This window comes from Lycorma delicatula, chromosome 11 (assembly GCF_047948215.1).
Source record: "Lycorma delicatula isolate Av1 chromosome 11, ASM4794821v1, whole genome shotgun sequence".
NCBI lineage: Eukaryota > Metazoa > Arthropoda > Insecta > Hemiptera > Fulgoridae > Lycorma > Lycorma delicatula.
Genome location: NC_134465.1, coordinates 44366062 through 44389061, shown reverse-complemented (window position 1 = coordinate 44389061; position 23000 = coordinate 44366062). Strand labels below are relative to the sequence as shown.

General features: G+C 30.6%; 1 protein-coding gene across 3 annotated transcripts in view; it reads left to right on the top strand.

The window, feature by feature from the left end:
• The window catches only part of LOC142332611 (uncharacterized), a 643294-nt gene that overhangs the window by 341619 nt on the left and 278675 nt on the right, over positions 1-23000 (top strand). For all 3 annotated transcript variants that reach the window (XR_012758351.1, XM_075379149.1, XM_075379148.1), the window contains one exon: positions 16143-16320. Coding sequence is in view for 2 of the 3 variants with exons in the window: in XM_075379149.1 (XP_075235264.1) it covers positions 16143-16320 (178 nt within the window). In the remaining variant the exon portion in view is untranslated. The remainder of the gene's footprint in view (positions 1-16142; positions 16321-23000) is intronic.

The following is a 23000-nucleotide window of genomic DNA, read 5'->3' as shown; positions in this document are numbered from 1 at the left end:
TTGTTTATACACAAAAAAATCGCGACCTAAACCGCTTAAAAAACAGGATTAATGAAGCAGTGACAACCATTAACGAAGAAATGTAAATTAATGTTTGGAGAGAAGTTGAGTATCGTTTGGACATTTGTCGAGGGACTAAGGACGCATATATTGAAATTTATTAATTATGTAAAAAATTTGAAAAATAAAAAACATAAACTTAAGTAATTCTGTTTTAATATAAACCATTTTCAAAACTGCACCATTCTTTTATGATAAACCTGTACAATACTTCTTCATTCTTTAGCTTTAAGACTGGTGAAAACCTCATATTCCCAAACTGGACCAATTTCAATTCTTTCCCTTCTAGAGCTGTAGCGTTATCTAGACGGAAAAGTAGTATATATACGAGGTTCTACCCCAAAATTTCGGGGAATTTGAATTTCGCGCGCGAACCATTGCTGGTACGACCTGCTGCTGCTAGATGTGGCTAACAGTACTCTTTGTGAATCAGTGTTCCAACAGCTGTGACGGTGAGAGGCTGCATTGTTGACTTTTGCGCAGTTGTGTAACTTTGTGTTTTTCTGCTTCGGCGAATTTCTAAATGGCAGATTTTAAAGAGCAAATAACCTGCATCAAATTTTGCTTCATGCTTAAAAAACCGGTGTAGAAAACCCATTGCATGCTTGTAGAAGCATTTGGTGACAATCCTATGAGTAAAAGTAAATCTTTTTTGTGGTACAAACGATTCAAAGATGGATGAACGACAGTGGATGACGATGAGCGTTCAGGAGACCATCAACAAGCGCAACACCGGAAAACATCGCGAAAGTGCGAGAGGTTATTGTTGCAGATCGTAGACAAACAATCCATGATGTTTGTCCAATCGTACAAATGTCATATGGGTCCGTGCAACGCATCTTGTCGGACAATTTGAACATGAGACGCATTGCTGCAAAATTCGTACCGAGACTGTTGAACAGCGACCAGAAATAAAATCGCGTAACTGTCTGTACTGAATTGAAAAATTCAGCAAGAGATGACCCTAACTTCATCTCCAACATCATAACCGGTAATGAGACGTGGGTGTACGGGTATGAACCTGAAACTAAGCAGCAGTCGTCGCCAAGTTCACCGCGGCCAAAAAAAGCACGTAAAGTTCACAGCAACGTGAAGTCCATGATGATTGTTTTCTTCGACATCAAAGGCATTATCCATAAGGAATTTGTTCCTCTTGGTCAAAATGTCAATGGGATGTTCTATTATGAAGTTTTGAAGCGGTTACGTGAAAGCAAAAGTTCAGATCTGTGGGGTATCAACAACTGGGTTCTGCACCATGACAACGCGCCCGCGCACATATCGCTAGCCGTTTGAAATTTCTTGGCTTCCAAAAAGACGGGTAGTGATTCCCCACACACCCTATTCACCTGACCTTGCCCCGTGCGACTTTTTTCTCTTTCCGAAAATAAAATTTCAATTGAAAGGCCGTCGTTTTAACACGATTGTGGAGATTCAGGAAGAAACGTAGAACGTGCTTCGAACACTTACACCTGCAGACTTCCAGGGATGCATGGAATCATGGGAAAAACGCTGGGATCACTGTGTCAATGCCAAAGGGGATTACTTTGAAGGAGACAGTGGAAATTATAAGTTATGGTAAGCTATTTTATTTTTATGGTAAAATTTCCCGAACTTTTCGGTAGCACCTCGTATATATTTTTATTTATACGTGTCTACCTAATTTATAAAACCCGCTAAATAGTACCATCAACCAATGAAAAATTGAAAACAGCAGCACCAGTCATTGATGATGGTTGCCAAGACTACTATTAAACATTTGTAAGTTTAAAAATTCTTTTTCTTTTATTACGCCTTAATTTAGTTCAGTTTGTCGTTAAAAAAAAATAAATAATATATTTAAATTCATATCATCACTGAGAATTATGAAGATACAAATTTTCAATAGGCGATGACTCGAAAACAAAGCTTTTCCAAATATAATATATTTGTATGACATTTTTTCTGTATTTTCACCATTATAGATTATTTCTATTTCTTCGTGAAGTACGCTGTATATTATACAATTACAATAAAATCTAATAGTTGTTATATTTTGAACTGCTTAGGTACTGTAACATTGTTTAATAACGATTACATTTATCATGCCTATAAGGAACTGTTTTATAAAATCGTGTAGTGTCCATGCGAAGCCGGCTAGTTTACCAAAAATAGTGATTCTTATATTAGTAAATTTAAAAATAATAATTAGTACTATAATAAATTATATAAAAAGGAAAAAAAATAATAAAACCGATGAACATTATTTATAGGTTAGGATAACTTGGTTACACGTTGTAACATCTGGTTATAAGTTATACTAATAAGATTAGAGTATCGACCGTTAACTACATCCCACATCAACTAAGTTGACTACTGTATTTGGTGTGTGTGTGTGTGTGTGTTTCACCCCTACTCACTGTTTTTAATTAAAAGATCTCACTGACCAAGGAAAGATTTATATTCCCTTAAGGTAATAACGAAAAATAAAATATATAGGTACACTATAACATGTGTGTTTAAACTTGTGAATTTGTTTTTTTTCTTTTTTACTCCAATAGTTTTATTTTCTACAAATACTTATATTTTTCACATTGTTCAAAACATTTTTATACTTTAATCTGAAAGTAAAAATGACCACACCCAGGAATTTTTCAACATTTCAGTATTTTGAGGTCATCCGAGTCCAAAAATATATAAATCTTTTACATTAATGAAATATTTTCCTTAACTTAGTCACACAATTTTACATAGTAGCTTATTTTATGGGATAAAGCAATGAAAATAATATAAAAGATGCTTTCTCTGAAATTAATGATGTGCATTATACAATCAGTCCCTGTAGTGAAGGTATCTTTTGTAATACTGAACATTACATCCCTTTCGATCAGCTTGATGTGCTAGTATGCAACTGTATATTTGACTCGGTGAAGAAGGCAATGGGAAACTACTTTCTTCCTCATATTCCGTAATAATCCTGATATGGGATACTAGTTATTCTTCAGATAACTATCTCACTTTTGATGGCTTACGTCTGGTCAACTACAACCATTATAGTTACGGAACTATAGTAGTACTGCAATTATGGTGTAATAAATACAACTTTCGTAATACAGATTAATTTTATCAGTTCTTTTAAATGTAATTATCACAAAAACATGCACGTAATTATGTACATTACAAACATCTACAATAAATGTAGTTTACAATCACAGAATTATTTGCATTGAAGTTTAGAAAGAGCAATTGATGCGTAAGTTGGGATGGATTTGAACTGGTATGTACAATATCCTGTCACAGTAACTATACCTTCCAATGTATTATTAGCAGTGCTAACAATATTTCAGACATTCTTAAGTAGTACTACTGCGCATCTATATGTTTACACTCTCTAAACTTTGACAAACAATGACCAGTTTGAAGCAGAATCCGATAAAACAGATTAAAGATTTGTAATATGAAGTAACTACTCAAAATTTGTTTAATGTGTTTGATAGATAAAATTCCCTTTTAGATAATCATTTATTATTTTATAAATAGAAGTAGGTTAATTTTTAATAGCTTTAACAGTTCTTTTTTTTATTTATTTATTTTTGTTAAAATGATTAATCTTACCATATAAGGATATTCTTAGTCAGTGTTATTACAATCTTAATAATTTTCTTTGTAATTTTTTAAAATAACCATTCTAAATTGAAATAGCTATTACTTGGAAATAACTGAAAAGTTGAAAACTATTTGTCAAAATTTGGCATGAACAACAAGAAAAGGTTTAGTTGTAATGTAATTAATTGGGAAAATTTTCAGAAATAATTTTTGGTGTTTTTGCTCAGTATAAAAAAAATCCAGAGTCTTTGTCCCTTGCATCTTGTTTATCACCATTCTGTTATATTCACAGTAAAACTTTGGAGATTTTGATAGCAACTGTTTACTTTTAGTTCATATGTAATCTTTATTCTTTTCTGTCCTGTGCTCTATGTAGCTTCTAGTATTATTTTAATCAATCCATCTACCTAATGATATATCCTAGCTAATTAGCTTTCCTAACATTATATCTGCAGCTATGTCAGGCTTGACAAGCCATTAACATTGATTGCAATTGCTAATCTGTACACACACACACACACACACACACCCAGACCTGGCAGCAGGTGGTAAATTGGTTAGAGAAAACAAATTCGGTCTGCCAATATATATTTTTTTCCAGTCTCCTTCATGTCCATTATTCAAATATCTCTAGACTTTCGTTTTTACCTTTTTTTACAGTCAATTTTCATATCATATGGAAGTACACTCCAAATATTTCTTAGATTCTTTCCTCAACTCTTTAAATCTGTCTTACTACTCTAAGTCTAAAAAACTCACCTTAGATTTTCAAAATCTGTGCGAGATGGGTTTTAAAACCTTTGACCTGAAATTAGAAACAAGCCTGACAGGAAATTTGCTTATAGTTCCTGAATCGATTTCAAAAAATAAGAAGGAAATAATTTTTTGTATCAAATAATCATATGTGTCATTAGTCATGAGTACATCTCAGTCCCAAGTTGAAATCTGCAAGTATAGAGTGATGCAGGGGTGGAGAGCCTTACCTTGTAAAGAAGTAAACCTGTCCGTCTTTAAAGAAATTCTCATTGGTAGAGGAAAGGGATATTGCTTGTTGATTCTCCCCACAAATTCCACATTGTGCACACTGTGCAGATAACTGCTGCATAATTTATTTAATTAAACATTAGTAGAAAAATTTACCTTACAACCCCATAATTAAATCTGCCCCCTTATATCTTGCTATAACTGGCAGTTTCAAATGAGGCTAAAATATTTTTATTTACTTCTGTAACATGTCCTGTAAAAAAAAATTGGGTCTAACCACTTTTTGTCAAGAAATTGTGCGTCAAAGTGGCTTTTCGTTATAAAAGTGAAGATTCTCAGAACTCCATTTTCTATTGCTTTGGCCAGAAAGATGAAATCACATTTTCAAAAAAAAAATTGTACAAAAAACACACCCATCTCAAATGAAACGGTTGAACCTTTTACAGCATTGAATTCAGATTCTTGTAGATCTTGCACTACTCGAATTTATTGGTTCGTAACTTTAGTTTTTTTTTTGTAGCTTTGTGAATAGTTCCAATTGAAAGTGACTTTTCAGGTAAATGTAAAAGAAATAGATGAGTGTCATACAAGCTGTCATCCTGAAAATTGACAAACAACCACTATGATTACGATAAAGTACATTTCCTATTTTTAAAAATCTGGACACTAAACAGAAAATAGTCAGTTTAATTTAGTGCTGCACTATCAGGAAAATTAATCATAAAAACATTCAGGAATACAGAATTAGATCTAGAGATGAAATAACATTGTACAATAAATATATGCTGGGAGAATAGAATGCTTATTGTGCTGCTATGAAACTACTGACACAGATGTAGATGTGACAAGTTGATCTATTTATTTTAATCTTGTCAGTGCAGTACAAGCAAAGTACCTGCCTGACTCACCATGTAACAACAAATTTACAAATATAGAATTTGTGTCTGATTCAGGCCACATGTGACTTTATGAACGTACTGTATATTATATCTATATTATGTTTGTTCATTTAATATTTTGTTTTTGTCACATTTTAGTTTATTTCTAGATTTCATATTGTTCAAGCTATGAACAATATGTATTGTTCATAACACACTAATCACAACAACATTTTCTGTTGTGTGATTAGTGTGTGTTGTATTATTGGTCACTAAGCTTATTACTAGTTTTTTTTTGTACAATTTTTTGTATTTTGTTTATTATTTTGAAAGAATAGCATAATAAACTTTCTTGAAAATGTCTATAATTTTATACGACTGCTTGTTGATATCACCAATCGCATCCAATCATCAAAACGTTTTCATTGTTATAAATTATTACTTGCAGCAAACATTTTAAAAGTTTCTTTCTATATCTACTAAATTATTTGCTATTATAAAACTAATAGATGATAATAAAACTGTAACTAATAGACACAGTTTTACCCCAAAAAAAATATGCTAAATGAAATATAATCGATAATAATTTTATTATTTAACGTTTCCAAAATTCATTTAACACATGAATACATGAGATACCAGGTCCACCTTACAGTATTACCACAGCTCCCCGTGTGTCTTATCTCCAGTCTTTGCCCCATGCCTTGAATAACTTATTGGGATCCTGTGATCCCAATGAAAAAATTTTTTTTTAACTTTGACCTCTTGGGGCTGGGGACCTGCCCTAAGAGAGACTCAGAGGTAGTTATTTACTCACATCTTCCGCCAACTGTTTTTCTTTTTTTTTTAACCTTCACAACCACTGTTAGGTATTGCTTCAGAGGGTGAGATGAATGATTTGTAGCATGTAAAAATGCCATGCCTGACTGGGGTTCAAATCCAGGACATCTGGATGAAAGTCCGAGATGCTACCACTTGCACCACGGAGGCCGGCATATTCCACCAACTTGGTTTGATCAGGATCGTGGACAATGTGTGCCACAATCATTTGATCTATAGCATAGTCCCAATGATGTTCTCTGGGATAAGTATGCTAAATTTTCTCCTGCATGCTTTCCTGTACTGCAAAAACTGATCACTCATGAACACCGTGTGTTGGACCACTTCATTACTTGCATGATTAATTCAACGCCTCTATTTAATAATGTTTCTACATCTCCATTATTTTTAATTCTCTCTGTAAGAGTTTTGACAGTCAACATGAAATGTCTTTTTCATAGAAATTGTTATCTTTTGTCTGTTAATATTTTTTTCCAAACGTGCATGAGTGTGTTCTTGAAAATTTTCAACAATTTTATTTTTAATATCAGTTTTTAAGATACTCTTACAAATCTTTATGCTGCATGCCCATCATTGAATTCCATCCATCAGATGTTTGTGGAATCTGAATTTTTAATCACCACCTACTAAGATTGATTTACCCTTCACACTTTTCATAACTTATATGATCAATGCACTACAGCTGCTACATGCACTCTTACTAATGACAACTAAATGAGGAATTAATCCTCAAAAAGGTATAAACACAGCAGGAAGCAGAAGGGATGGGGATATTGAACCTTTCTTATTGCTAGTAGTAACAGGAATGCAATTTATCGGTTTGAAAAAGGGAGTTGAGTAGTGATGGGCTTGGAATTGACCAAGCCCTTTAATTATTACTAATTAAAATTTCTTCATTAATTTTAATCATGATATCTGTTCACATTATTATCTACATATATTCATACGCTTGTTACCATATGTCTGTTGACCAATAACATTTTATTTCTTAGTTACACCACATGTACATGTTCCTGACTTAATGGATGTAACATACTAATCTAAATAAATTATTTCTTTATTTATACAGTGCATAGTTAAAGTTTATGAGCTTTATTATATAATTTTTTTAAATTAGTTTTGTTTTTTTTTAATTTTTAATGCCATTGATATAATCATTAATGGCCCTACCCCGATTTCAGCATTGTGTTGCAGGGGAAAAAACTTTGGAAATCAACTTTTTTTTTTTTTGTCTTCAGTCATTTGACTGGTTTGATGCAGCTCTCCAAGATTCCCTATCTAGTGCTAGTCGTTTCATTTCAGTATACCCTCTACGTCCTACATCCCTAACAATTTGTTTTACATATTCCAAACGTGGCCTGCCTACACAATTTTTTTCTTCTACCTGTCCTTCCAATATTAATGCGACTATTCCAGGATGCCTTAGTATGTGGCCTATAAGTCTGTTTCTTCTTTTAACTATATTTTTCCAAATGCTTATTTCTTCATCTATTTGCTGCAATACCTCTTCATTTGTCACTTTACCAACCCATCTGATTTTTAACATTCTCCTATAGCACCACATTTCAAAAGCTTCTAATCTTTTCTTCTCAGATACTCCAATTGTCCAAGTTCCACTTCCATATAAAGCGACACTCCAAACATACACTTTCAAAAATCTTTTCCTGACATTTAAATTAATTTTTGATGTAAACAAATTATATTTCTTACTGAAGGCTCGTTTAGCTTGTGCTATTTGGCATTTTATATCGTCCTACTTCGTCCATCTTTAGTAATTCTACTCCCCAAATAACAAAATTCTTCTACCTCCATAATCTTTTCTCCTCCTATCTTTGTTATTTCTACTACATTTCATTACTTTTGTTTTCTTCTTGTTTATTTTCATGCGATAGTTCTTGCGTAGGACTTCATCTTTGCCGTTCATTGTTTCTTCTAAATCCTTTTTACTTTCGGCTAGAATTACTATATCATCAGCAAATCGTAGCATCTTTATCTTTTCACGTTGTACTGTTACTCCGAATCTAAATTGTTCTTTAACATCATTAACTGCTAGTTCCATGTAAAGATTAAAAAGTAACGGAGATAGGGAATATCCTTGTCGGACTCCCTTTCTTATTACGGCTTCTTTCTTATGTTCTTCAATTGTTATTTTTGCTGTTTGGTTCCTGTAAATGTTAGCAATTGTTCTTCTATCTCTGTATTTGAAGCCTAATGTTTTTAAAATGCTGAACATTTTATTCCAGTCTACGTTATCAAATGCCTTTTCTAGGTCTATAAACGCCAAGTATGTCGGTTTGTTTTTCTTTAATCTTCCTTCTACTATTAATCTGAGGCCTAAAATTGCTTCCCTTGTCCCTATACTTTTCCTGAAACCAAATTGGTCTTCTCCTAACACTTCCTCCACTCTCCCCTCAATTCTTCTGTATAGAATTCTAGTTAAGATTTTTGATGCGTGACTAGTTAAACTAATTGTTCTGTATTCTTCACATTTATCTGCCCCAGCTTTCTTTGGTATCATTACTATAACACTTTTTTTGAAGTCTGATGGAAATTCCCCTTTTTCATAAATATTACACAGGAAATCAACAACAGTTCAGCTATATGAACAGCAGTGAAGCTGTATACAAACATCTTTCAGAGTTTCTAGTTTGTGTAGTTGTTAGTGATGGAAAAACAATATTAAAATATCCAGTGTGTTGACCAGTTAAGATTTCAAATTGTGGGGATAATTTTAGTTCTATCATTCAGAGCAGAAAAGAAGGTTACGTTTTCAAAATCAAAGCTATCTCTACTCTATCCAAATCGGATGTTTAAACCTGATGTCGCAGTTCTAATTTGAACCGTTATAGGTTAGACCAGAACTCCCAAGCTGCATAGCAAGAGGTCCAAGCTGACCCAGATCCTTATGGTTGGTTGCTCATCACCTATGTTGGTCATTTAAGAAAAGATCTGCTTGCCACATTGTCAATTGGAGCCATATGATTACACTATATTTATGATTGGCCATGGTTATAGACTTTGTACAGACTGTTCCACCCCGAGTAAAAAACCGTGGTTTCAACAAAGTTTACTGGAAGCATAATAAGTTAATTTATATATCTCTCAGATGGGCATGCTGAATGTGTACTGGACTTTAATTAGCTGTTTGGGTTGTTACCACGTAAACTGCTCCTAAATTTTGCTCTAGAGCCTGTAGCAACATAGTAGCAGAAAAATAGACAGTAACACAAATAATAGACAGTATCTGATGCTGCTACCGGGGTGTGCAAGTGATGATACCAATTTAATGGTAGCTTGAAGATTTGTGAAATGCAATCTGAGTTTAATGAGCGGCATGACACCGTAGAGAAATGTTATTTTAAAGTTCATAGGTTCGTTTCTTTTTATAGGTCGTATGCTAATTTATAATTCATTTGCTTTATTGTCATTGTGTAGAAGAAAGCCAGTAAGAACACACCCATCCTGAGGTTAAACAATAATAAAGGTTAACTGCAAACAGGAAGATTGTTCCCAGCTTTGTTTAATTTTATGAGAACTGATTTATTACACTTGACTTCGTCTGTTTTTATTTTATCGTTACATCAAACTCTTCAACTTCAAAGATGATACTCTATGATACATCCCAGATGTTGTAAAAACATTGTTTAAAAGGAGATATAAGTTTCTTCACTGTTGTAATATCTTACCCAGGATTTCTTCCATCTCAAAAAAAATATTATTTGAAATATTAAATGGTTAAGCCAGACATAATTTTTTTATCATGTAATCTTTTTTAACAAAATTTTGCAAAAAGTAGTTTTCATGTCAACCTATTTATTTTTAGTAAATGTTTAAATCTTACTTGGTGATTAAATGTAATGATTTTGATCACTTGTTTTCATTTTGTAGTGGAAATTGGTGATTGCATAGTAAGTTTCTTATTACACCATGCTAATGAATCGTACCCGACAAAGATTGTCATTAATATTCAGTATAAAGAATTAAGAATTTTCAAATGAAAACTCAAGAAGATTTCAAGTTTAAATTGGAAAACTTCAAATAAAAAATGATTGTATATTTTCTTATTTCAGACAGCCTTAGCTCATCTTTGATAATAAATTTAATATGTATAATTTTTAAGCAGTTCTTTTCTTCTTTTTATTTTAATTCACAGGTTTTTTTTTAAGTAATATAACACTGAACATTAAGTAATCAAAAATTTGTTTCTGAATTCTGATAGTTTTGATTTAAATTATGCAATTAATTATAATTACGTTTTATGTTTAGAATTGTATATCTTAAATATTTTCAGTGTGATCAGAAAAATTGACTCAAAATATTTTGAAATAAAGTAGCATTTTTACAATCGTTAAGTGTGTAATCAGTTAAATTATTTAAATAACACACACACACACACACACACACACACACACACACACACACACACACACACATACACACATACCCATATATATATATATATATTTCAAGACAGAAAGTAACATTATTAATAAACGAAGTGAAAAATTAAAACAAGTTTATTTTAATGATTTAACTGTAACAAGGCTGAAAATTTTAAATGTGCTATATGTATTTATTTTGATTTAACCTTTCAAAATGTATTTCGTTGCTTAAATAAAATGTACATTGCATATGATTAAATGTTATATAAAGCAGATTAGGATGTTTAAAAAATGTAATTACAGTTGTATATTTTAATTAGTATAGTTATTAGATTTTTGGCTTAACTATTGCTTAATTTTTTTAAGTTCACGTATTACATAAGCACTTTTTTTTAGTAATTTTAGCTCCCTTCTCTATGGAAACAAACACTATACCTTTGCTTACATAATATTTATACGTATAATTATTATTTTCATTTCATTACAGATTAAAAATTACTCTGTATTATTTATTAATAGATTTTCATTATTTATTTATTAATTAATCTCTTATTAATTCTTTTATTTATGTAATTTTTATTTTTAATTAGATAGTTAACATATCTTAAATAATAGTATGTATTACTACTCAGAAATAATAAATATTAAATGTAATAGTTAAAAATATTAAGATACTGTTTAATTTTTAAGAGTAAATAATTAAATGGTTTATTCTGATTGGTAGATAATTTATTCCACGGATAAAGAAAAGGAAATGCCTCAAAATTTACCTAAATAGATCAAAGGAAACTGTTGAAAACCTTGATTAGATCAGCACCACAGAATACATAATTAATTATAAAATTCTTAAAAAACCATATTTCTAAAAAAAAATATTAATGCATGAAATAATGTTAAGGTAAATGTATGAAGACAATAAATATAAAAATTACTACAAAATAATTCAGAAAGATGTTGGTAAAAATTATTTGAGCACATATTTATGAATGTGGTGCCAAAGATTCGTCGTATTAATTTAAAACAAAAATAATTCTAGAAAATAAATTTAATCTTTAAATTTCCAATTTTTTATTTTAGTTTTTTAATGAAGGATTTATTTTAAAATTTCAATAATCTTAATATTTGATATAATATCAATAAATAATCATTTTTTTATTCTGATCTGTATAACAATAAAGATCACATCAGGAATAAATAAATGTGCCGGCCCATGGATAAAATAAGGGAATTGCTCCACCGTTTATCTGGATGAATGAAGGAAAAACATAAAAATTCTTGATCGATGACAAACATACAATTTATTACAATAAGTGTGGTTAAACCCTATATTAATTATTTAAAATATTCATTTTTTCTTAAAAAGTAACAAATCCACCTTTACTAAACCTATTTAATTACCTATAAATATATTATAAACTATTTAAAATAAAATTCAGTTCATACATGCTCTAAAATATAGTCTAAATAACTAAATATAAACATACTGCATACAAGGAACTATAAAAGAAAAAATTTCTATTATATTAAGGTTGGTAAAAACTATTTTACTGCAAAGAAAACTTTAAATTCCATTTAATAAATGATTTGGTTTTACTAATAAAGATCATACTTTGATTTAGTTTTGTAAATTTTAAATAATGCCAAAATGCTATCAGCCAGCCAAGTTGGCTCCTGAATAGAAAATTTAGCTGTTTTGAATAGAATTTTCAAAATAAAATAAAAAAGGATTTAAAAAACTAAAATATTTTCATCATTATATTTAATTTTATCAAAATATTATTGATTTTATAATTATATTTAGATTATTGATTTAAATATTTCATCAAATGAAGCCATTATTTTTTGCTAATTGATAATGCATTATCAATAGTAAATAGATTTTTTATCGATTATTTCAAAATACTTAAATTGTGCTTCCAGATGATGTTTTTTTGTAAACCTATTACTTTATTTTTATACTTACAACCTTTTTTTATGAAGGAGATGAGTGAAAGTATATGACTCCTTTAGGAAAGTAGTCACAGGTGGCAGTATTGTTAATGACACCTTTCTTCAAGAATATATAAAACCATTTAATGTAAGATCAATTAGTATATATTGATCAATATTTCTTTTGTTCATTTAATACGTATATGTGTAAATTCAAGATTCTTACTTATTAATGGTTTTTATTTACAAAAAAAAAAAAAGAATATATTTTCTCTTGTTCGTTATGCCCTGTGCTAAGAATTGGCTTATTCTTTTTCTTCTCCTCCCAGAACTTCCACGTCGTTTCTGATTGGGCATTTTTTTCGCTCTTCTGACTCAGTGTTCAGGTCTGTTCTCTTTTTCTTTGTGCGTCTTGGAATTTTTTGGTGCTCTAGTCCAGTCCCCTATTCTGTTATTTGTTGTTGATCACTTTCAGTTATATGTTGTATTTTTCATGCTCTCATTGTACCAGTTTTTTGTGTTTTTCTACAAATTTTAGGATTATTTTTGCTAGCCTCTCCTTCGGGATTCTCTTGATATGACCATAAAAACATAGTTTTCTTTTCCTAAAAGTGGTTTTAGATTTTTCTCTTACCTGGTATAGTTCATTGGATTTCAAAATATGTTTCTGTTCTCTTTTTAGGTCTAAGATTTTCATCTAATTCTTTTCTTTTTCTCTCTTTTGTGTTTAACCTCTGGAACTGCTGTAAGGTGTTACCATCCTTCAGAGGATGAATGAAAATTATATGTATGAATCTAAATGAAGTAGAGTCTTGTATAGTGTCAGGTCAACCATCTTTGAGATGTGTGGTTAACTGAAACCCAATCACCAAAGAGACACGTATCGGTGATCTAATATTCCAATTTGTATAAAAGTACCCTTATGTTTGTGTAAAAGCCTTTACTAGGATTTGAACCTAGTAAAGGTTAGGATTTGAACCTAGCTGAATTGACTTCAATTCAGCCAATTTGCGATGTCGAGTTCACCTCTAGACCAACCCAGTGAGTTTTCCAATTCTTCTAGCAGACATTTATTGTTCAGGGATATGCATTCTACTGTATACAGGCTGTCTGGTTTGATTACTATGGTTTAGTGTCTGATCTTGTCGTTCATTAAAATACATTTCTTGCGGTTATGTTATGATACAGTCAGTATGCCATTAAGAACTTTCTTGCTGTTTTAGAATTCTTCTAGATATTGGAACTTCTTGATTCTTTTGATCTTATCACATTTGGTATTTACATCTATGTCAGGTATTTTTTTTAACTTGAATCACTCTTTCTATTTTTTCATTACAAATCTCTAGTCCAGTCTTTTCTGCTTCTTCATGTAATTTTTCTATTTATAAGTAGTCATTTATTTGAAAAAATAGAAAAGATAATGGTATTTACTTCTATGCAAATTATTTTTCTGTATCCATCATTATACCTCAGCAAAAAAGAGCTTAATTATGCTTCTTCAGTCATTTTTAAATTACTGACTCATTTAAGGATTTGCATACCATTTAATTAAATTAAAATTAAACATTTTTCTTCTGCAGAATGATTATTACTTTGTTGACGGTCTTTAAATAATAATTATGAAATAATGATATTAATATAAATTTTAAAAATTCAGTGTTTTCTTATCTTCATTTATCATGTATAAATAATTCTTTCTGAAATTATTTTAACAATTAATGCCTTTTATAAAGATAAGTCAAAAAGTTGAGAAGTTTAAAAAAAAAAAATTTATCGGCCAATAATCAAATTAAATTTAAATATGCTTATTTTTTAACATAATCCCCTTCTAGTTCTTTGCACTTACTCTGTTTTTATTAAGTGTCTGAAAACCTTCTCTGAAGAAGCTTTTCAGTCTTGTGTAGTTAATTTTACATTGCTTCCATGATTAACACAGAAATGATTCCTTTATAACCCTTATTTTAGTGGGGTAAAAAGATTAAAATCCTTCGGAACAGGATCAGGACTATGGTGGTCCAATAGCTCAAAGCCAGATCTTGACAGCAAAGTATTATTTTACTAGTTAAATAATGTTGTGTTAGTTTAAATAAAAATTGCATCTTTTGAAAGTTTACAAAGCCATTTGGATTCAGTTTTTGTTTTCAATGTGATTGCAGGCGCTTTCAGTAGTTTTCACTACTGTCATTTTTCTCACAAGTTGAAAAACCTACGTTTCCATTGTACATTGAAAAAAAAAATCCTAGCTTCTGTAAAGCAATCAATCCATTTATAGATCTTCCTTCTATTTAAACAACTATCTTCCAGTTGACGCTGCAGTTTACAAATGATCTCTGCTGATTTTGTGCCTTTTAAATTAAGAAAATATATCACTGCTCTTCATCGATGCAACTGGAGAAAAGAATAGTCATTATAAATTGACATTTAAACATAATCACAAATATTTAATAGTGAAACAATACTTCCAATAAAGAAATTATAGGAGGTTTTAATTTGTAGCAGAACATTTAATGTTGCGAGACAAGATTTGGGAAATGAAATAAAATTTTCCTTTACTTTTTCACTTTCTGTCATAAATTATATTTTAGTTTTTATTTATTGCATTGTTACTTCATATGTTTAGCATTTTTCTGTACCATCATAAAACGAAGCGGTCAAAAAAGCAGTACATGAATGGTTCAAATAGCAAGGTAAACACTTCTATGCTGCGGGAATCAGGAAGTTAATAGAACAGTGGGACAAGTGTCTAAATGTTGCTGGAGGCTATGTTGAAAAGTAGTTTAAGTTTCATTATCTCTGAATAAATTGTTTTTCCCTACATCAATTTGTCTCGTTAATTATTGAACGTCTCTTATATATTTTGTAACAGTCTGATCAAGGTTTTAGTATTGTTTCCAATGATCTACTAGATAAATGCTGAGATTGTTTCCTGTTCTTTTCCCATGATTAGAATATTATCAATTTCTGTTATGTTCTACGTACAGAATGATTGTACACTGATCACAATAAAATATTTATTTATTTTTCTTTGTATCCATGAATGAAATTACAACTGATTTGTTGTATTGTTTAGAGCAGCCACTGCAGTTTAATTTTGTATATTTCTATGTTGGTGAAGTTATCAATACGTATTTTCTTGATTTTTTTGTATCTTCTATAAAAGTTTTACTTTGTTATTTTAAAAACGATACTATAACCTTTCGTAAAAATTCTACGTATTTGTTAGTAGACTTATATTATCATTATTTATTCTAATATTGTTGTTTATATTTATTTATTGTTTCATTTATTAAAGAAATAAGCATTCTATAAGATCTGCTTGAGGTTGCACAAATTTTTTAATTTAAATTATTGGATTAGTATTGGTTGATTATATTTAAAATTTTTTTTTTAATTCGATAAATTAACTCCGACCTAATAATTAATACAATTTTTGTTACTTTACTATCTTTAATTAATAAATAAATTTTATTTTTATTTATGTTTATAGAGTGCTGGATATGGGACCCCAACAAAGAGGGGTCAGTTGCGGTCCCCGACAATAAAAAGACCTCTCTCAGCACCAGTAACGATGCAGGGCTGGCTACACAAGCAAGGTAGTGATGGTCTTATGTTATGGAAGAAAAGATGGTTTGTTTTATCTGAATACTGTCTCTTCTATTATAAAGGTATTTTCTTTTTTTTTATTGTTTAACTCTAATAACTATTTTTGGTATAATTTATTTATTGCTTAACACTATTGTTGAAACTTTTATATGTAATGAATATAAAGTACTAGAGTACCAGAGGAACTAACCAGAATTGATTTTTCTGAAATTAATGATGATTTATATATAACTAGACCTATTGGTAAATAAAAAAGATTCTCTCTTTTAGGATTGAAATCATTTGTATTCGGAATGCTTGGCATGCATATTTACAACAATATAGTTGGCAATTTGAAACCACTTCACTCATCAATTTCCTAAATGAGCCTGTTGTGATGTGCTTGTTGTTTCTGAGAATGGGTATGCCTTTTTTTGGTCAACTATTTCATATTTTGTTATCTGTTTGTTAAGATAGTTCTTTTGTCTTACAACTTTTACTATTCTTGTTAAAAATCTATCATATGTAATTTCCTTTCCTTACATCTACTTCTCAATTACATGTTAAATTCCCTCAGTTCATCAGGAAACTGAAAGATTCTTTGAAGCATATAGCTATGGCATGTTTAGATTTTTATAATAAATCACACTCATGATTCAAATAATCATGGTTAATCAAATTCTTCAGCAATTCAGCACTTATCATTACTTGTAATGATATGATATTAATAAGAAAATTAATAATTAAGCTAATTTTATTACAATTTGGAAGTCTCCAGAATATTGATTCTACTTTATTGGGACCTGAAGGTTATGTATCCATTTGTTATTCAATAACAGTATGTAATGTAGATATCTATATCATCATCATGATGTGATACTCTGCTTGTTGGCAGATCCCTGACACCACTGTTGTCTCCATCTGTTTCTCTCCCATGCTTTTCTTTTTGTCTCATCACAGAATTCACTACCTTTTATGTCCTTTATTAACTTCAGCATTTTCCTTCCCATTTTTTTTTCACCTTCAATAGAATCTTCGAAAACGGATTTATTGTTCCTTTTCCCCTAATCTTATGTCCGATCCAGTTTCCTCTCCTCGTTCCGATAGTCACCAATATTGTTCTATCTTCATTTATTCTTCTTAATACTTCTACATTACTTATTCTGTCCATCCATCTTATTTTCTCCAAACCCACACCTCAAAAGCCTTTATCTTATTTTTTTCCTTTTTCCTCAGTCTCCATATTTCACTATCATATAAAAATATACTCCAAACTTAGAATTTTACCAGTTTCTTCTTCAGGTTCAGATCTGTGTTACTGAAGAGAGGTTTTTCTTTCTAAAAAAAGCCCCCCTTTGCCAATGCAATTCTCATCTTAATCTCTTCTTTACTCCTCTAGTCTTCAGTTAGTACTCCCCCAAGATATCTGTATCGTTTTACTTGTTCAATTTATTCTTCTGCTCTTATAACATCCATATCTTCCCTTTTGTGACTTTCCTCACCCTTACTTCCAATGCTTGTGTCATTCCTTATAATGTCTGAGAGTGTTGACCTACAGTCAACAGATTGTCAGCAAGTCTGACATAATTTATATTTCTTCACTTATGCTTACTCCTTTTTGGCTGTCCAATATTAAATATTTCTTTCAAAATTTCCTGACATAAAGGGTGAACAGTGTTGGTGATAAACAGCAGCCTTGCCACACTCCTCTGCCTAATTCTAACTAATTTGTGAGATTCTCATTTATTTTCACAGCTGCATTTTGCTTTATATACAATTCTCTGATCAGTCAGTTTCCTATCCTTCCAATCAGCTTTCTTTTCTTTCAGAATTTCAAATAACTTTTCCCACTGTACTCTGTCAAATGTGTTTTCCATATCTGTAAAACATTCCTGTCAATTCAAAATCCTTTCCGTTCAATCCTCTTCCTCTTTGAAAATATCTCTCTTCAATCAATCTGATCAGTCCTACAGCTTCTCTTTTCCCTTTTCCTTTACTGAATCCAAACTGTTATTTCCTAGTATTCTCCTCTATTTTTGTAATCAACTTCTGTTTATAAATCTCAGCATTATTTTTGCAGTATGTGATATTAAGCTAATAAGTTCTATGTTCTTTACATTTTTGGTTTGGACCTTATTTGGTATCAGTATTATTATTGTTTTAACAAAATCTTCTGGCCATACTCCAGTATCATAAATTGTATTTCGCAGTGAGAGTGTTTCATTTACTACTTTATTAGCTATGTAATACGTACTAAATTCAATAAACCAGAATATGTTAATCAAATTCATCTGTCTAAAGAACAAGTACAAAAGTGAATAGAAGAACAGAAGTGAAAGTATTAAAATAAAATCTATGTTTAAATATATATATATATATATATATATATATATATATATATATATATATATATATACACACACACACACGAACATATTCGTAAATTATGGTGTTAAATAGACCGTTTCAAACTACTGAATATGAAAAGATGACATTTATCTTAAAATAATACGAGGGATATTTGTAAAGTAAAGACCGCTGGGAAATTTCTCTCCTTAAGGTTGGCAAAAACTAAGTCGTTCATAGCGACGCTAGTAATGTACATCCTGCATTGTTGTCTGTAAATTGTCGCGTTGTAGTATCTTTGATTACGTATTAGTTATTACGTTGTAAAATGAATAGGAAATCCGATGTTGCCGCCGACTGTGAAATACATTTTTTAAATGTATTATTAATACATTTTTTAACTGTGTAATACATTTTTTAAACCATGAAAACGTTAAACCGGCTGAAATTCATAGGCAGTTTGTTGCTGTGTACGGTGAAAATATAATGAATGAATGAAAGAAACGTCCGAAAATGGCGTGAAAGGTTTAAAAATAACTGAATTAATGTGCACGATGAAGAGCGTTCGGGGAGGCCCTCGATAATCACCGAGGACTTGTTGAGATGCGTCGATGATGAAATCAGAAAAGGTCGTCGCTCAACGATTTCCAACCTGGCCCTTCTTTTTCCTGATATTTCAAGAACTGTTATTGTTCACATTGTTCATGACCATTTAGGCTTCAGAAGGTTTGTGCACGTTGGATGCCGCACCTCTTAACAGAACTTCACAAAAAAATCCGAATGGGATCTGCTTTGGAAGTTTTGTTGCGCTACACAGAAATAGGTGATGAGTTCCTTAATTCAATTGTTACTGGCGATTGAAACTTGGATTTCATATTACACGCCAGAGAGAAAACGGCAGTCAAGTGAATGTCATCATCCTCAATCACCAACCAGACCGACAAAGGTCAAGCCACAGCCATTAGGATGCAAACTGATGGCCACAGTCTTTTGGGATTGGTTTGGCATAGTGATGATTGATTTCATGCCACGTAAAACGACTATCAATGCAGAAACCTACTCTGCGTTAGTTACGGTGCGCCATTCAAAATCGGAGAAGTGGGCGGCTGACCGACGGTGTCGTCCTCCTGTACGATAATGCACGCCCACATGCTGCAAGTCCGACACGTGATTTACTGAGAACATTTGGATAGAAAATTTACGATCATCCACCGTATAGTCCGGACTTTTTCCTTCTGATTACCATTTGCATGGGAATTTAGAAGAATTTTTGGGTGGCAAGTAATTCGCGGGTAATGAACTTAAAAATTCTGTTAATCAGTGGCACTTAATTGGATATAGGTCTGAATCTTTGTGTTACGTAAGACATAATTTTGATTGGCATGAGTGTAGCATTGATTTAACTTAAAACTCGTTCGTTTTCTGAGGTATTCACAGTCACGAACGGTGTTGTCAGATCTTTATTAGGCGCGGGGTTCGCGATTCCACGGTTTCGTTCAGTTAGCTTGAGGGAATCATGTTAGGTTGGATGTGAAGATGTCCGTTTGAGGCCTACGTGAAGGCGAAATTTGACTAGTATTTTACTGATGCAAATGTCTGCCGAGGCATTTACATCGGTGGCATCCCGATCGAGGCCTGGCTGATGACTGTGAGATGTAATCAGTTAGAGGGTCCAGTAAAGTCCCTCAGGTTTTGGAATGGAGGGGGTGGTGTGGCGACCAGTAACAAGGTCGGTGTCTTCTCCCTACAGGGTTGGGATGTTAATCAGTGGCTAAATAGAGGCAGCAGAAGAATACGACAAAGGCATATTGAAGCTGATGTATCGCATCAATAAACGTCTTAGTTCATGTGGCAATTATATATAGAGAAGTAGTATAAGGTATGTGGTTTAAGAGAAATAAAAAATATTTATAAAGTTTTCAGAATAATTTTTTTTTACAATGAAACAGTCTTTGGAGATAATCTCTCATATATTTTTTTTGGTGTGAATTTATCACACCCTGAGCCCCCAAGTGCTCCCATGGAGGGCAAGTCAAAAATTGTAAATGGAAAACATAGAATTGTGATGCATCATTTGAAAAAAAAAATTTGATGCAAATGGCAGCACTTTTTTCCCAGGTAGTTTCAAAAGCGTCCTACAGTACCTTTTAAAAAACTGTTAACATTAGAATACTAAACAAATAAAACTTTCCAGATAGCCCTACTTCAAAATGATTTATTCTTTGGTAGGATACTGCTATTTGAGTGTATTTTTGAACATTTTTGAAACTAATGTTAATAATATTGTATGGCCACCATTTCGGTTAGGATTGATTTTAACTGTTCTTTACATCAAGTGTTTGTTTTCCAATCTCCTTTAAAATTATCTGTCATAACCTTATTCATTCTATTTAAAGATTTTTAGTTGAGGATTAACTAATCCCCATGGGATAATCCTCCCATGGGAACTTGCGTGAGTGTAATGGTCTCATACCAAAAAACGAGATCATTCTAAGATACAAGCATCTGCTAAATTTAATTTTTTTGTGTTTAATGGTTTAATTCAAGGATTCCCATATTTTATGAACACTCTGTGTGTATGTATGTATGTGTGTTTCATTATAACAAAATGATTTTAATTACACTTTTATAAAATAATATATATTATTATTATTATTATTAATTTTATAAAAACTGGACATACACATTTAAAATATTTTTGAAATTATGATTCAATCTATTTCTTGATGGAATTACTGTTTTTAATGGAATTTATTTTTATGAGGTACTCTGATATTATTTTTTAATTAATGCCTTTATAAATTTTATAACACCCCAAAAATATTGAATTCAGCTCATTAAATAAACTCAATTTGTGATTATTTAATAGATAAGTGATTTAAAACTAATTCTAAGAATAAATCTTGGGACATCTTATAATAATAAATTTTATTGAAATGATTTCAATTGCAACAAGATGAAACTGTATTGTTTTGTTCTGAATTGTCTTATTCTCTTTTTCAACATATTAAAACAGTTTTCAAAAGGTTATAATTTATAAAAAAATAGTCTTTCTCATGGTTATAAGCCGCCGCGGGGTGCTGCAGTAGATACTTCAAAATGGCTTTTGAATGCTTCTAACTCCAGCAAGGCTACATTATTGTGTGGATTATTAAATAATTTGCACCGGTCAAGTATACTATACTTTCATCATCATCAGCCTGTGAACGTCCTCCCACTGTTGGGTACAGGATTACTAATCTTTAAAAAGTAATAAATAAAAAATAAAATTAAGTATTTCAAAAAACTTATGAAAAAACCTTAAAAATATGAAATAATTAAATAACTGTATTTTTACCTTATAATCCTCTGTGACATTGTGATGTTGCTTTTAAGATTTTGATTGATCATTGTGCATTACCCATATACTACATAGATAAGCTTTAGTTATAATCACAGTCACGCACGATGGTTAATCAAAATCTTAAATTCTTCTAATGTCTTAAAATTAATAAAAAAATTTCACAGAGGATTATAAGGTAAAAATATAATTTCATGTTTTTAAGGTTTTTTCATCGTGAGTTTTTATACATTTTTAATTTTATTTTTTATTTCTGTAGTGATTTTATTTATTTATTATCTTTACATAATTATATTATTATTTTTGTGCATTAATATGAATTATAATCACTTTTTATTTATTTATTTATTTTTTACTTTGTAATGCTGATCAAGGTTTTCTGTAACCCTTGATATTTCCAAGCAAATACTGGAATAATTTGTTTTAATTATCAGTAAAGAATAGCAAACATACTGTAACTGATATTTTTATATATCATATAATTATGTTGAATTATAAGACAAGTATATTATATAATCTCAATGTAGGATTTATTACTCCTGGAATTAAATTTTCAATTATTTAAAGAGGGATTTTTTTTTTAAATATGTGTTAATATTTAATTATATAAATAGGGTCTCAATCTATTAGACTTCAACTTTGTAAGACAAAAAGTACAATTTCTGTGCTGTAGTACAACAAATATATTTAAATGGAAATTAAACATATTGTGGATGATTTATATCGGCAATGATTTATAATACCACGATAGTCAATTTATGAATTTTATCCTGTTTGATCAGGATGTAATGCATAATTTTATTTTAACAAAAATAAAAAAGAAAGAAAGAAAAATGTAGTCCTTCTTTATTGAATGATTTTCATTTATTACTTTGTGTTTTTTTAAATATTTTAATTTTAAAACATATATTTTCATGAAATCATTGTTATAAGTTATTCCATGTTTTAAGTTAACTAAAATTATAGCAGGTTTTGATTTTGTTTTTAAAATGGAAGGTAGCTATTTAGTTTTTTGTTACAACTATTGTTACTCTTCTTGATGTAATAATTATTTTATTTACTTTTCTAATGTATATA